General features: G+C 38.9%; 1 protein-coding gene across 3 annotated transcripts in view; it reads left to right on the top strand.

The window, feature by feature from the left end:
- Positions 1-13,406, top strand: part of tnk2b (tyrosine kinase, non-receptor, 2b) — a 54,366-nt gene that overhangs the window by 19,157 nt on the left and 21,803 nt on the right. For 2 of the 3 annotated variants that reach the window (XM_088334900.1, XM_088334904.1), the window contains exons 1-3: positions 2,387-2,484; positions 9,853-10,030; positions 10,256-10,326. In XM_088334900.1, the coding sequence (XP_088191026.1) occupies positions 2,404-2,484; positions 9,853-10,030; positions 10,256-10,326 (330 nt within the window). In that variant the 5' untranslated portion in view covers positions 2,387-2,403. Of the gene's footprint in view, positions 1-2,386; positions 2,485-9,852; positions 10,031-10,255; positions 10,327-13,406 lie in introns of those variants that run through there. The other variant, XM_088334907.1, reaches the window with a different exon arrangement.

Raw genomic sequence — 13,406 nt, 5'->3', positions numbered from 1 at the left:
GGAATTTCTGTCAAGTATGACCGATTTAAATTGGAGCGCAACTAACGATTATTTTAAACAATTGAGGAATTTGGTTGATTATTTTTCTCTATTAATCGATGAAACGATGAATAAAAAAAAAAAACACTTTTAATTCGCTCCCCTTTATTCAAATATTTATGTTTTGGATGGATAGAAAAATATTGCACAAAACAACAGAATATTTCATAATATAATGCAACAAAAAATCTAATTGTTTGTCAAATAGCTTAAGAATAAACAAAAATACCTACAAATGTATATTATTCACCTCCCAATATTTAAGATATTTTTTTCAAATAAAAATGGTCTCAAGGCACCCTCTGTCGGGCCAAAGTGCTCATCACCCAATCAAGAGGAATTTGCAAAACGAAATGCCCCCCTCTGCTGGATTAAAGTGGTAAGCATCTCCCCTCAACGTCACAAAAAAATTCAATAGGCTCTTATTGGTATTGAATTACGTGATGAGTGGCGCATAAATCGAGTGACGCAACAAATCAATGATTATTTGCCATTACAGCCCTACATTTAAATATAAATTGCATTTACAATTTAATAGTACATCGTGCCACAAAGATGATTTATTGACGTCTTCATATTACTCTCCACGTTTTTGTCGAAAAATACTACAATCCATTTATATGTGTGAATGCAACTGTTGTATATATCCATATGTAGTGTAAGTCATGCTTCTGGTAAGCCACACACTTCACATCTTGCTGACAGACAATGCTCATGGTAAGAAGTTTATTACTATTTTACAAAGTTCTTGCCAACAACCCATCCAACATTTTGCTATCGTGCAAAATTGTATTAATTGCTCTCCCCCAACGCAGATGTTACAATTTTAAGTTTTGTTTGTTGGTCATTTTAATAATTGATGATTACGAATTTCTACTTCTCACTCCACAAGTTCTCCTTCAGTGTAATGCTCATGGGACTGAGAGCAACAGGAAATGAGAGCAATAAGCTGGTGGTAAGCAGCAAGCTTCAAATAACCCACCTGAGGATATCTACAAAATTGGTGTGGGAGAAAGGCACAGAGAAAGGAAGGTGGTTTGAGTAGAAGGAATAATAATGTGCTTTAAAATAAGTGTTGTCTAAGCAGCGTTGTGCTGTTATTACATCTTTCAAAGAACCTCCATTGTCATGTCCAAACCAATATAACTCTCTGTCTGCATATTGTCCAGATATTGCCTTTTTATTGTACCTTGTTCTGCATTCAAATGTCCACTCGATGTTAACTCAGAGGGTCTGGATACCTTCCCAGTACCGGGGGAGGTTATATAGACACAAGGATCATAAGTGTGTTTTTTTGGTCCTCCTTATTTGAAAGATGAACTCTTTTCTTTCGGCCCCACATTGCAGTTATCGTTGTCCTGCCTACTTTTTCCTCTTGCATAGCTTTCCTTGCCGTCATTGGCGACCTTTATTAGGACCACCGTACACTGGATTGATGCTGGCTTCTGAATACGGGACAGCAAAGAAGAATGGGGGCGGAGTATTTTAACAGTGTAATAGAGTAGGTGAACACTCACCAAAATCTGTTCTGAGATCAAAAAGGGGAGTGGAAAGCAGATTAAAAGGGTCCAGATTCAGAATAGGAAGGGACGGGTTGACAATAACAACAACAACAACGTGGGATTAGGCATCGGCCGAGCAATCATGGAGACTGTTTGAGTCAAAACAGCATTACCAAGAAAAGCCTGGGACTGTATTTCTGAAAGTATTGGACGTCACTTGAAAGGGAAGAAGGATGACATGAGGTAAAAAAATGAATTCCTGGATAGACATTTGTTAAAATTTTATTTCATTGAAAGCAATACTTGCAACTGGAGCACTGAGCTAAAATCATACAGCGCAGAATCACTGCGTATAAAAGCTGGCAATAGGAGATAAGGCAATTTTGTTTGTTGTCCAAAGGAACAATGCAACGGTATCCTTTAGGATCCAATCCTGTCTACTGCAGCTAAACTGAGGACTCAAGTAAATGATTCCAAATTCTGGGCTAACCACAATGACGAAGTGATCAGATCATCTGTGGACCACCGAGGAAGTTCCTAATATTTACGAAATGTATTTTTGTAAATGCTGACCGGAGTGCTCCATCTAATCAGTTATTGCAAAGACCAGCACCTGGGCAGCAAGCTCCGCTGTTATCGCTGAACCGTGAACTCTTTGTCCCAGCTGACTCAACTGTAATGAGGACTACAATGAAGTTGAGAGTATCGCAGCACAGCGTATAAATGAATTCCAATCTCTGCAAAACCATTGAATGAAGAATACTGGAACCATCTTCCCAAGAAAAGCAAAAGCCTTGAAGCAAGCTGTATGATCATTTGACTGACTTGGAAGAAGATACTCAACAGATGTGGAAGTGCTGCCATGGGGGAGACAGCAGAATACCAGAGGCTGCAGGAGACTTCGGAATCTGACAACCATTGTGGAACAAGTGATGAGGAAGAGGTAGACCTTTCTTTTTATTTTGTCATTAGTTTGACTTCCGATTTTCTGCAGACAAGAGGTCTAATGGTTTACAGATTGTATTGAAGGTTTGAGTCATTTGACTGTTCATGAAGGTTGTTTTTTTTAAAAAAACTTGTATTCTTGAAATGTATTTAGAGAAACGAAACGTGTTTGATACTACTAGATAATGCATGGTGCCTCTTTTGCTAACATATATAGCACTCCTGCGTCACAATTCATATTTTCATTTATTTGTTTTTCATGTGGCTAACTTGAGTCCTAAAGTGTAATTTTAAGAGTGATGGGTTGCTATTATACCCACCCTGCTAGCGACCAGTTCAAAAAAAAATAAGCTGAAATGCTGTGATAAACTGAATTTCGACTTGATTTAGTTCCTACAATGTCCCAATGGGGCACCATCATCATGCAATACTCTGCATACATTTGGAGGATTAGTGTTACATATATAAATAGATCAAAAACAATTTAAGGGTGATGCACGCAGTGTGTAATATCGGTCGTATTTGTACTCTAGTAATAATAAAATCACAATAGGAGAAATCCTTGATACCAGTTCACCACCCAATTGCAGTTGTCTAGACAGCTAAATTTGCAAATGACAAGTTTGATACTCTGTGAAAGATGTTCTTTATTATGGCTTGTTCCACAGCTGATTTCAAACATCATTTCTGCTATCTTCTTTTTAAAAAAAAAAATCTATTTTGTGTAGTACAAGCGATGAGGCAAATGCTTCATTAAACAATCAGCCCATTATATTTGTCACTCAATGTTTAAGAGTTTTATGGTTAACTGATCCATACTTAACTTCAACCCATTGCTCCCCTTAACGAATAATCGCAAACTCCCTTATTTAGCAATAATAAAACCGACAAACACAAGTCGGCACCTATTTACTCACAACAAGACAGACTACGTAGAATTTAGTGACGATATTAGCAATATACGATGACGTTGACGTCTGCTACAAATGACAGAGATGATCCGGATTACAGCCGTCATGGGCAAGAAAAGATCTTTTTTTAACAATTTTTTTATATTTCCCTCGGACAAAAATTGTTATATGGCATACACAATTTAAAAGGTCTATAAACAATATACTGCAGACCATTAGTAGGCAACAGGTCTGTTGTGCGGCCCAGTATTACCTGGTACGGGCTGTAGCATCCCCATGACTCCAGTGAGCATAAGCAGTTTGGAATTGCCTCATGTGCGCTCCCTTATGAAGGTTTTTCCATTTTCCTCATGCTCAGGTTTTTTATTTTTTCCTAACCCTCATGTAGGTTTTAGATCAGGGGATTAAGTAATGACAGTATGTAGTTTGCAACAATCTGTGGTCTGTGCATCCCTTTGAGACTTCTTGTGATGAAGGGCCATACAAAAAAAACATGACTTGACTTGACTTGAATATAAGTATGTCTTTCACACTCCACCCCAGCCACATTGGATTTAGTGCCACCAAGTGGCAGTAGTTTACAGCAGCAGGTTGACACACTGACCATTGCCTTAATCCTGTTGGTCCAATCTCCTTAGTGATGAAGCAGCTGGCACCATTGTGATGCATTCCTTGTGGTGATGTTTTTAAGCTGCACCCTGTGGCCCTATATTATGGCCTTGTTCCATACTTGCATGCATCAACGCTGCACTGCATTTTGTTTTAGTACTTACAAATGTGTTCCACCGTGGCCACACATACTGAGAGTTGTTTGAAATATTTAGAAAGGCTAGTGAATATTTGTTGGTAGTTCAATTCGACTTTAGAATATTTTTCTCTGACATGCAAGTCAGTGGGAATAAACGCTTGCATTACCAGGTAAACTCTATCATACTGTCATGAAATTGTCAAGTTAGAAAAATAACTTTTTGGTGTTTAAGTCATATCTGATAAGGTTCTTTGATAGGTCACTCTTACTCACGGATAGTACTGACAGTAACTGCAGTCAATCCCAAATCCCTAAATATGTTCCTAGTTGTCCTAGCCACCAGAGCTCCTGAACTTTTACACATTCCCAAACCTAAGTGACCTCACATGGAAGTGAGGAGAAGCTTACACAAAAGAGGCTGCAGGCAGGACTCCACCCCTCATTTTGTTGTTGTCCTGTCACATCCTGTGTGATCAACAAGTTCTAATTAACTGAAGGGAATCCTAAAAAAGCCAGATGTAGTTCCTCACAAAAACGGAACAGGAAGAAGACTGGATGTGTTTCTAGCTTTTAGTTGTATGATTTTTTTATCATCTGTCTGTCATCATAACTATTCTATTACAAGATGTTTAGGCAAAAGTAAACAATCTTACAAGCACAAATATAAAAATGAAGCCAGCTAATTTCAACATGGCTCTTGCCTCAAAATTATAGCGACACTTCTACTTGGCAGCTTAAATAGATCTCAATTTTTTGTAACAAGTGATTTTTTTCACATTTGATATAATTGAAAACTAGTTAATCGATTCCTGGCATTTCAAAAACATCCAAATTACCCTACATAGGTTTAAAACATATCTCCCTGATCACCAAAAACACATTCATAAAGTAGTTGAACATAAAAAAAAAATCCAGCAGAAGGCTAAATAATGAAATAATGAAATAAAATGTGATTTTTTTTTCTGAGCACCTACCATGGAGGAAGTCGGTGGTTGTAAATCCATTCCAGTTGTCCCCATCGATGACTCCCCCTCTGTTGATTGTGCTTCAAGTTGTAGCGCCTTCTTGGAGATGCTCTCCTTGACAGTATCTCCCGCAAGCTCCTTGGCACTCATCCACAACAACAGAAGTCTCTCCATCTTGTCTGGATTATTGCTTCTCAATTTGGAAAGAACAGTCACACCCCTGGTCATTTTTCTTTTTAGTTTTGATAGTTCTTTCTCAGCGGCATGGCAGCTGAGTGATTAGCATGTCCACTGCCATGTTCTGAGATCGTGGGATCAAACCCAGCTACCAGCCTTCCTGTGCAAAGTATTCATGTTCTCCTCGAGCTTGCGTGGGTTTCCTCCAGGCACCCTGGTTTCCTTTTCCCATTCCAATTACATGCACGTCAGGTTAATTGGCCCGTCCAAATTGTCCCTAGGTGTGAATGAGCGTGTGAATTGTCTGTCTCTGCTGCCCTGCGACTGGCTGGCAACCAGTTCAGGGTGTCCCCTGCCAACTGCCCGAAGATAGCTGGGATGGGGTCCAGCCCCCCCGCGACCCTACTGAGTATAATTGGTGCAGAGAATGGATAGATTGATAGATGGATGGATAGTTCTTTCTCTTAAATATCATACAAAGTATAAATGATGAACCTTCGTACTGCTCAGTTAGGTGACTGACACAGTCGTGTTTGTCTAATATTTCCTGCTTCATTTAAACAAACACCTCTTTTTTCTCAGAAAACATCTTACAATTTCCTTTTCTAAAACTTATTGCTAGGGTCATGAAAAAGCCACGCAGGGGAGATGTAATGTGATCTAAAAAAGACAACAACACAACAGCGCAGGATCGTTTGTTTTTGACAGGAAATGCATGCGCTAACTGCGACAAGCTGAATCTAGTGGTGAGCGGTCTCATGCGGTTTCGAGTGGTCTCGGGTGACAGTGTCTGTAAATTCTTTTAACTTGGATTTTCCCTACAATGCTGGGCAAGATTTTCGCACGAAGACCTCTCGTATCTCAAATTTTTCATCTGTCGAGCACCTCATATGTAGAGGTATCACTGTATATTCCATAATATGTGCTATGACAGTGACTGGTTTCAATACACATTTTGTTGTTATTTTGTTATTCTTCCCAATCCATGGTGCCCATTTTTTCTTAAAGAAGTGCAAAGCGGTGGATAAGAACAAAAATAAAATGTATTTCCCCAGGAAAACGGACCATAAAACAACAACAAATAAGTTACAGGAAGAGAGAATAAGCTGTGGCATTTGAAAACATGCAGGGGGGTTAACAGTATTGCGAATCTATAAGATTTGTTGCTGTAAAAAAGGCAGCTAGTAGGGTTCGTTCTTAGCTAAGTTGGATAGAGATCAAATTTTTGGATGATGAGCAGCAGGAAATAAAAAGCAGCACCAAATGAAGAAGCAAATGCCATTGTTCATTTTGACACTGGAATAGGAAACTTTGGAGCGATTTTAAAAAAGAGACGGAGATAAGAAGAGTTGCCAAAAATGGACTCATCCGGTAGGATATTTATTTCAATTAAATGTTTATTTATTTTTTTGAAAACATGTACCTAGGCCAGAAGGCACCAACTACAACAATCATTTAAAAGTATTATTTCAGAATTACCTTTATCCACAATAAACCAAAAATACAGAATAGGGATAGAGGGATAGATTCTTAGTTGTATTTTTTTTGGGCATAAAAAAGACAATAACTGCCCCAGCATATGGAACTAGTTTTAAGAGGAAGACTACGATTATGATTCATTTTTTTTTCATTCATTTATTATTACTCATCTTGATAATCCAGAATAAAAATAAATACCAATAATTATATCTCAAGTGTATGTTTTGAACACATTTCAACATGAACTTGTGTGTGTGTCTGTGCATGCAACTGTGTATTTATATATCTTTTGAGGATGGGGGTTGATTGCATCACAGGAAGCGAGGTCTCCATTCTGCAGTTGAATGTGACCTTTTGGCCCTGGATCAAATCCTCCTCCAGGGGCGAATACCATAACGCCTCTGTCTTCTGCATCGTGCTCTGAACTTAGCTGGCTGACTGACTATTGTGGATCAGAGTAGGCAGAAAAACTGAAGGACAGACTCAGGGAAAGGTATTACAGAGGTGGCTTAAGGCATCCGATGAGAAGGTAGTATAAGGAGAAAACACAGTGTAACTGAAATCACAGGGATTTAGAGAGGTTTTGAATTTAAAGTTACATCACGGGAAGCAGGGGGTGCTTTCCTTAAAAACATCCGGTAACTCATTTTGTTGCACTTAGAGAGAGCGAGAGAGAGAGAGAGAGAGAGAGAGAGAGAGAGAGAGAGAGAGAGAGAGAGAGAGAGAGAGAGAGAGAGAGAAAAGATGAAACCAGAGACTGGGAATGGCTGCATATCTCCAGTCTTGCTGGCTTACTGCACGGTGATTGACTGAGGGAGAAGGAATTCCTATTTTTAGCTCCACGCTGGACGGTAGAATGAAAAAGCAAACAGACAGTAGCGCCGCATGCAGAGTCGGACTGCAAGCAAGAGATTTAAGGAGAGGCAGGGGGAATGGGAGGAGTGATTCATTTCTAAAGTTCTGCAAACTTTGGATCATTGGCTTATGACTGCAGTGGAAGAACACATGGTAGGACGGCCGTTTAGCACACCAGAATTCCCTTTTAGCTCTCTGAGCGAGTCTAAGCTGGAGTACGGACTTTTGGAAGGATTGGCCTGCCATGGAATGTGGTAGATTTCCAGACAGTTTTGTGGGACGTTTTTTGCCCCCTTTTGGGCTTCAAAGCTCCAGATCTGGATCCCAGGAAGTGCTTTACCTTCGGATCCTGGGAAGCTCCGGTTGGGAATGTTTCTCTAACGGATTGAAGGACATGCCAAAAACGCAGGGTGCATTTTTTTGGCCCCTCGCATTGTAATTAGCAAAGATTTCAGGATGCGCCGCTTTGACAAGCTGAGAAAGTCATTATCTTTCCTGGCACATTTTCATGTATATCGAGTAAGTTTGTTTGGCTTCTGCTGTGAGAAAGTATTATGGGTGTGGGTGCAGCTGGACCAAGGCTGTCCTTTGGGAGAGTTGTTTTTGCAGCAGGATGAAGTTAAGATGGGTCATGACTATGGCCTTTCATACGTTTCTGTTTGTGTTCAGTATATATGTGTGAAAATGTGGATATTCTGTCATGTGTTCCACTTTAACACATCTATCCAGCCTTAGTAAATAATGAAGTACTTCAGTCAAATTTCCAAATGTGTTTCTTGTCCAGGTTTGTCCCACGTTTTCCCCAAAGTTTGCAGGATAAGTGTAAATGATGGTTCAAACAGTATTACATTTTTCCATTGGTTGGCTGTTCCTTTGATGTACTGCATTCTCTGGAACAATGTATTCATAAAAAATATATGTCATTTTTAAACAAGATACTGATTTAAATTGTGCATTGTCAAACCATCTGCTTCCATATTCTTCGAGGAACGGATTTTGTGTCAACCATTGTTTATTTTCATACCATTTCATACCAAACGTTTATGCAGCAGCTTAATATTACTCCCACGTGAACAAATACATCTCGGTACATTTTTTGATACATTTTATTTCATTAACTGCTCCATATGTATTTTCTCTTTTATTTGAAAAAATAATAAAAATAAGATTTTTTATTTGTTAGTCTCCTCCTACATATTGCTTTGATAGCACAGTTATATTTTGGCCTACTGTTAACTTACACTCTGGAAAATACTTTTAACTAATTTATTCATCATAAAAATGAAAATGTCCAAAGACCTTATTACTTCTTACTACTACTTATTAATCCTAAATCCTCAGAAATTCAGATTCCAAACCGTTATTATTCTGTTATTTCCATACTACCTAATTAAAGAGACGAAATGACGTACACGTTTTCTTAATATATAAGAATCACAAATATCTGACGGTACTCTTATTTTTCAATTTTTTTTTAAATGGTTACAGAGAAATCAGAAACTATATTACTATTAATTTATTCATTTGCATTTTTCCACATTGCAATTTTCAAGGAATGTCCTGTTTTTTAGATAAAGAATTTAAAATGATTACAAAATTACTTACTTGACTCTGTACTTGATTTGGTAATCATACTCTTTATTCGGCACATATTGGTTGTAACCCTTTTTCCCCTGTTGAATCATGCGTTGCAATACATTTTAAAATGCATGCATATACAATGAACCCTTGTTTTCACGGGGTTATGTTCCCCAAGTAAAAGCATAATTTTTTTTGAACAATTATACAATTAGATACTGTGTTATAAGTTGATACTGAATAAAATACCTTCTCACAGGCCCAACCATTTGTTTATTAAATAAAAGTAATGTATACTGTACCTACTGTAGATTAGTTTAACCTATACCTATTCACCTATGGACTGTTAAGCTAAACAGAATGCAGTACACGGCAAGGATGAAAGAAAGCGGACAGACAATTTGGAATTATTAAATTCATGGACAAAATATTAATAACATCTCACTGATTTAGATATTTTTTTGGGCCAGCAGAGAAAGCCTGACGACCCACCACTGTTCTAATGCCATTTTATGTATAGTACTCACAATATTCAAATCTAGCTGTATTTTGTTCTATTTCTGTGTATTGGTTTACATTTTTTTTAACAAAGTTTAATTAAAAACAACAGTATTTAACGAGTCATTCCCCCCATTGTGTTTGTGTCTTTGCAGAAACTGGGCAGTAATATGCAGTGCGAGGAAGGCACGGAATGGCTGCTGGAGCTGCTGATGGAAGTACAGTTGCAGCAGTACCTTCTGCGAATCAGAGATGACTTAAATGTCACACGGCTCTCTCATTTTGACTACGTCAAGAATGAAGACTTGGAGAAGATTGGCATGGGCCGACCTGGTGAGAAACTGGACACTCCTTTTGTACATCGGCAGACTTTGTTTTTGTTTCGTGCATGGTTGTGTATGTAGAAGTTGGAAATCTTGTGAATTAATATACAGTGCTGTTTTCTTGCAAAGTTTTTCATTCGATATATTTTGTACCGTTCAGTTCTTTGCTGTTGTCTGGTGCATTGACGTGATTGATAATATTCTATTGGTGTGAAAAGTCTTTTTGTTTAAACAGGGCAAAGACGACTGTGGGAGGCTGTAAAGAAGAGAAAAGCAATGTGCAAGCGCAAGTCCTGGATGAGCAAGGTGCACACAAACACATTTATATCGATATATTAAATGTGTGACATTTTTTGGGGAAAAACCAGCACTGCTTCTGCATGTGTATAGTGCTTGCAGAATCGAATCCTGGCGTAGGCAAACGTTTTGACTTGCAGACCACATGGGGTTAAACAATCTGGCTAAGGGCCCGGTCTTGGAGACCAATCCAATTTTCATCAATTATGATTGTATATACAGTAAATGCAGACTTCATAGTTTGCTCACCTCTTATCTAGACAGTAACACATTGTGAACGTGGATAAACCATTAGCTGACACAAGACTAAGTAAAATATTTGGTCTTTGTCACAGTTGCCATGGCGCCCAATTGGCCCTGCCCGTCTGGCACCAGCTGCGGCTCGTTGACAGATTGGCTTCCCTTCTTTTTATCCTCCTGGGCTCTCACTCACCCTTTGTCTGTCCATCAGCGAACCTCTGCCCCGCAAGAAAGGGGTTTTGACTCTGTCAGGTTTCCTGCCTGTGTTTCCTGTCTGGTATCGTTCCCGTCTATTTTCGTCCTGTTTATTATCGATCTCCAGGTTCGTTCCCGTCTAGTTTGTCCTGTTTAATTTTGATATCCAGTTTCTATATAATCCCGTCTGTCCCATCCTGTCCGGTATCAACCCCATCCGTCCGATATCTGCTCGTGTAATTGGTATCGATCTCGTCGACCTCTGGTTTCCTGTCATTCCACGCCAGACTGTTGCCTTACGTCTTTCGCCCAACGATTGCCGGATCACTGGTCTTTGGGTTAACGTGCATGACTCCCCCATTTCCCGTAAAATAAAAGCTTGTTTGAGAAACGTCACGCATTTGGGTTCACCTCCTGGTCCGGTTCTCGACGGTCTTGTTTTAAGCTTTAAAAAGAACATTGTTTATTATTTAGCTCCTCCTAGTGGGAAAAAAACGAATTCATTAAAAAAATCTAATAGACTATCATATAAACATGCATTTCTTGAAAAATCCTCGTAGGTCAAGAAATTTGTATTCATTTAACATCTCCTGTGGCTCACCTTAAGAGAGCTGACATGGCTGTTCGCCATCTTATTGCTACAGTTACACCCAAGAACCAACTACCTTGTGAAAGACTGGGCCAAAAAATGAGAATAAAAATGGTGCGATTTGAGTTTCCGTAGTTGGTATTCTTCCTAGCTCTCGTTTTAGGTTCCACTACAGCAGGGGTCTCTGACGTTGACCTGTTGCGGAAATAGCTCACCAGTGCTAAACTAATGTTTTTTAGTGGTTGGTTGAGTCTGTTTAACCATACTTCCAATAATAAACCTGCTAGTGACACAGCAATTACATAGTAGCAACATAGTAATAACATGATTTGTTATTTTAGAAATGCATATCAAACTGGGTCCCCTTCGCGCTTATTAGTAACAAAAAGTAGCTCATAGCCTCAAAAAGATTAGAGACCCTTGCACTAAACAATACAGCGACACCTAGTGGTCAAAAATTACACAGTGGCCCTTTAGATCTTAACCTAAAACAAGTCCACGTTGTTGTCTGCATAGCCTGCAGCGCGTGATTATCCACTCTCAACATGACTAATCACTCCTTTTTACCCCTTGTGGTTTATTTTATTTTCTGTTGAGTCACCTTCAGAGTATTTTTAACGCTCAGCCCACTATTTTAGCATTATGTCATGTCTGGTACTGCAAGACGGTTTATTCCTAGCACAGACTGCAACTGTTTATTTTGAGTCTCAGTCAAACATTTCTTGGACAGGAAATACAGCAAAGACAAAAAAACACTGCCGTAGTTTGCACTGGAATTAACATTGGCTGTCAGTGGGAGTGCTAGGTATTATGAATTCCTCTCTTTGAGCCTTAACTATGTCTGCTCAATAAGCAGGCAGACTGTTATACTTGACCATGCTAAGGGAAACTAAAAACCCCAACACAGGCTCACATTAACTTGACTTAATCTAATAGTGCCTGGACGATTGAGCAATTCCTGGCAGTTAAGCATTTCCCCAGTTGAGTCCTTCATGATGGGTGCATGCATTTTAGTTGCTTCCTGACTGCTCAGGCAGCACATTTTAGTCCAAAACAAGCCAATGACAGAGCTGTTGTGTATTCATTATTTAGCAAATATTCATTTTTTAAAAATTTGTTTACTTTCTTTAGTTATTGTTTACTTGAAAGGGACAATTCACATCAATGAACACTAGCACAATCTGCATAAATGCGACACGATTTCATAGAGCTTATTTACATTCTCTTGACATAAAACATAAAATAAACACATTTTGTCTACAAACAGTTAAACCACTACAGCAGGCTTCTCCAACCTTTTTAAACTGATGTCTACTTTTCGCCACTAAGTAGCACAAAGGGCACCCAGTTTGACATGCATTTGTAAAATAACTTATCATGTTGTTACTATGTATCTAGCAGGTTGATTGTTGGATGTTAGGTTTAATAGACTTAGTTAACACGTAAACAAGTATCTTTACAGGAAAATCACTGGTGAGACCCAGCACTGCTGAGCTATTTTCAGAAAGGTCAGCAGGAACCCCAGTTGTTCTTAGGGTGCACCCTGGTGACCAGGGGCATCACATTGGAGACCCCTGCTATAAAGGGACATGATGTGTTGTAATGCATCATTTAATGGTGACAAAAACGTATTAATTAAAAACCTTTCTATATTTATTTGAATAATTAGTAACAAAAAATAGCTCTCAGCTTGAAAAACGTTGGAGTCCCCAGCTTGAAAGCAACCTGCATGAGTTTGTGATGGGTGACTGCCAGTGGTGGGAATAACACCGTTACGTAATGGTGTTATTTTAGTCAGTAACAGGGTAATCCAACTAATTATTTTCTTCCACCATTACTGATGGTCAAAAGCCGTGCGTTACATTGACTAACTCAATAGACCTCAGTAACTTACACATTTCTCTCTCACTGACCCAACAGCAGTGTAATAAAGACAAAACACTTACTGTAGAACAAATAACATTGTTGCGGTTCCCATCGATCCTATGCACGTTGAGATGGTGACGACGCTACCATGCCATGCTTGTCTGTGATACAAAAAAGTCGTCTGCCCTTCGTTATGATT

Source organism: Urocampus carinirostris, chromosome 1, assembly GCF_059441175.1.
Source record: "Urocampus carinirostris isolate Australia breed hairy pipefish chromosome 1, RoL_Ucar_1.0, whole genome shotgun sequence".
In the NCBI taxonomy this organism is placed as follows: domain Eukaryota; kingdom Metazoa; phylum Chordata; class Actinopteri; order Syngnathiformes; family Syngnathidae; genus Urocampus; species Urocampus carinirostris.
Note: the sequence above shows the minus strand (reverse complement) of the source record. Positions and strands in the feature narration are given on the sequence as shown.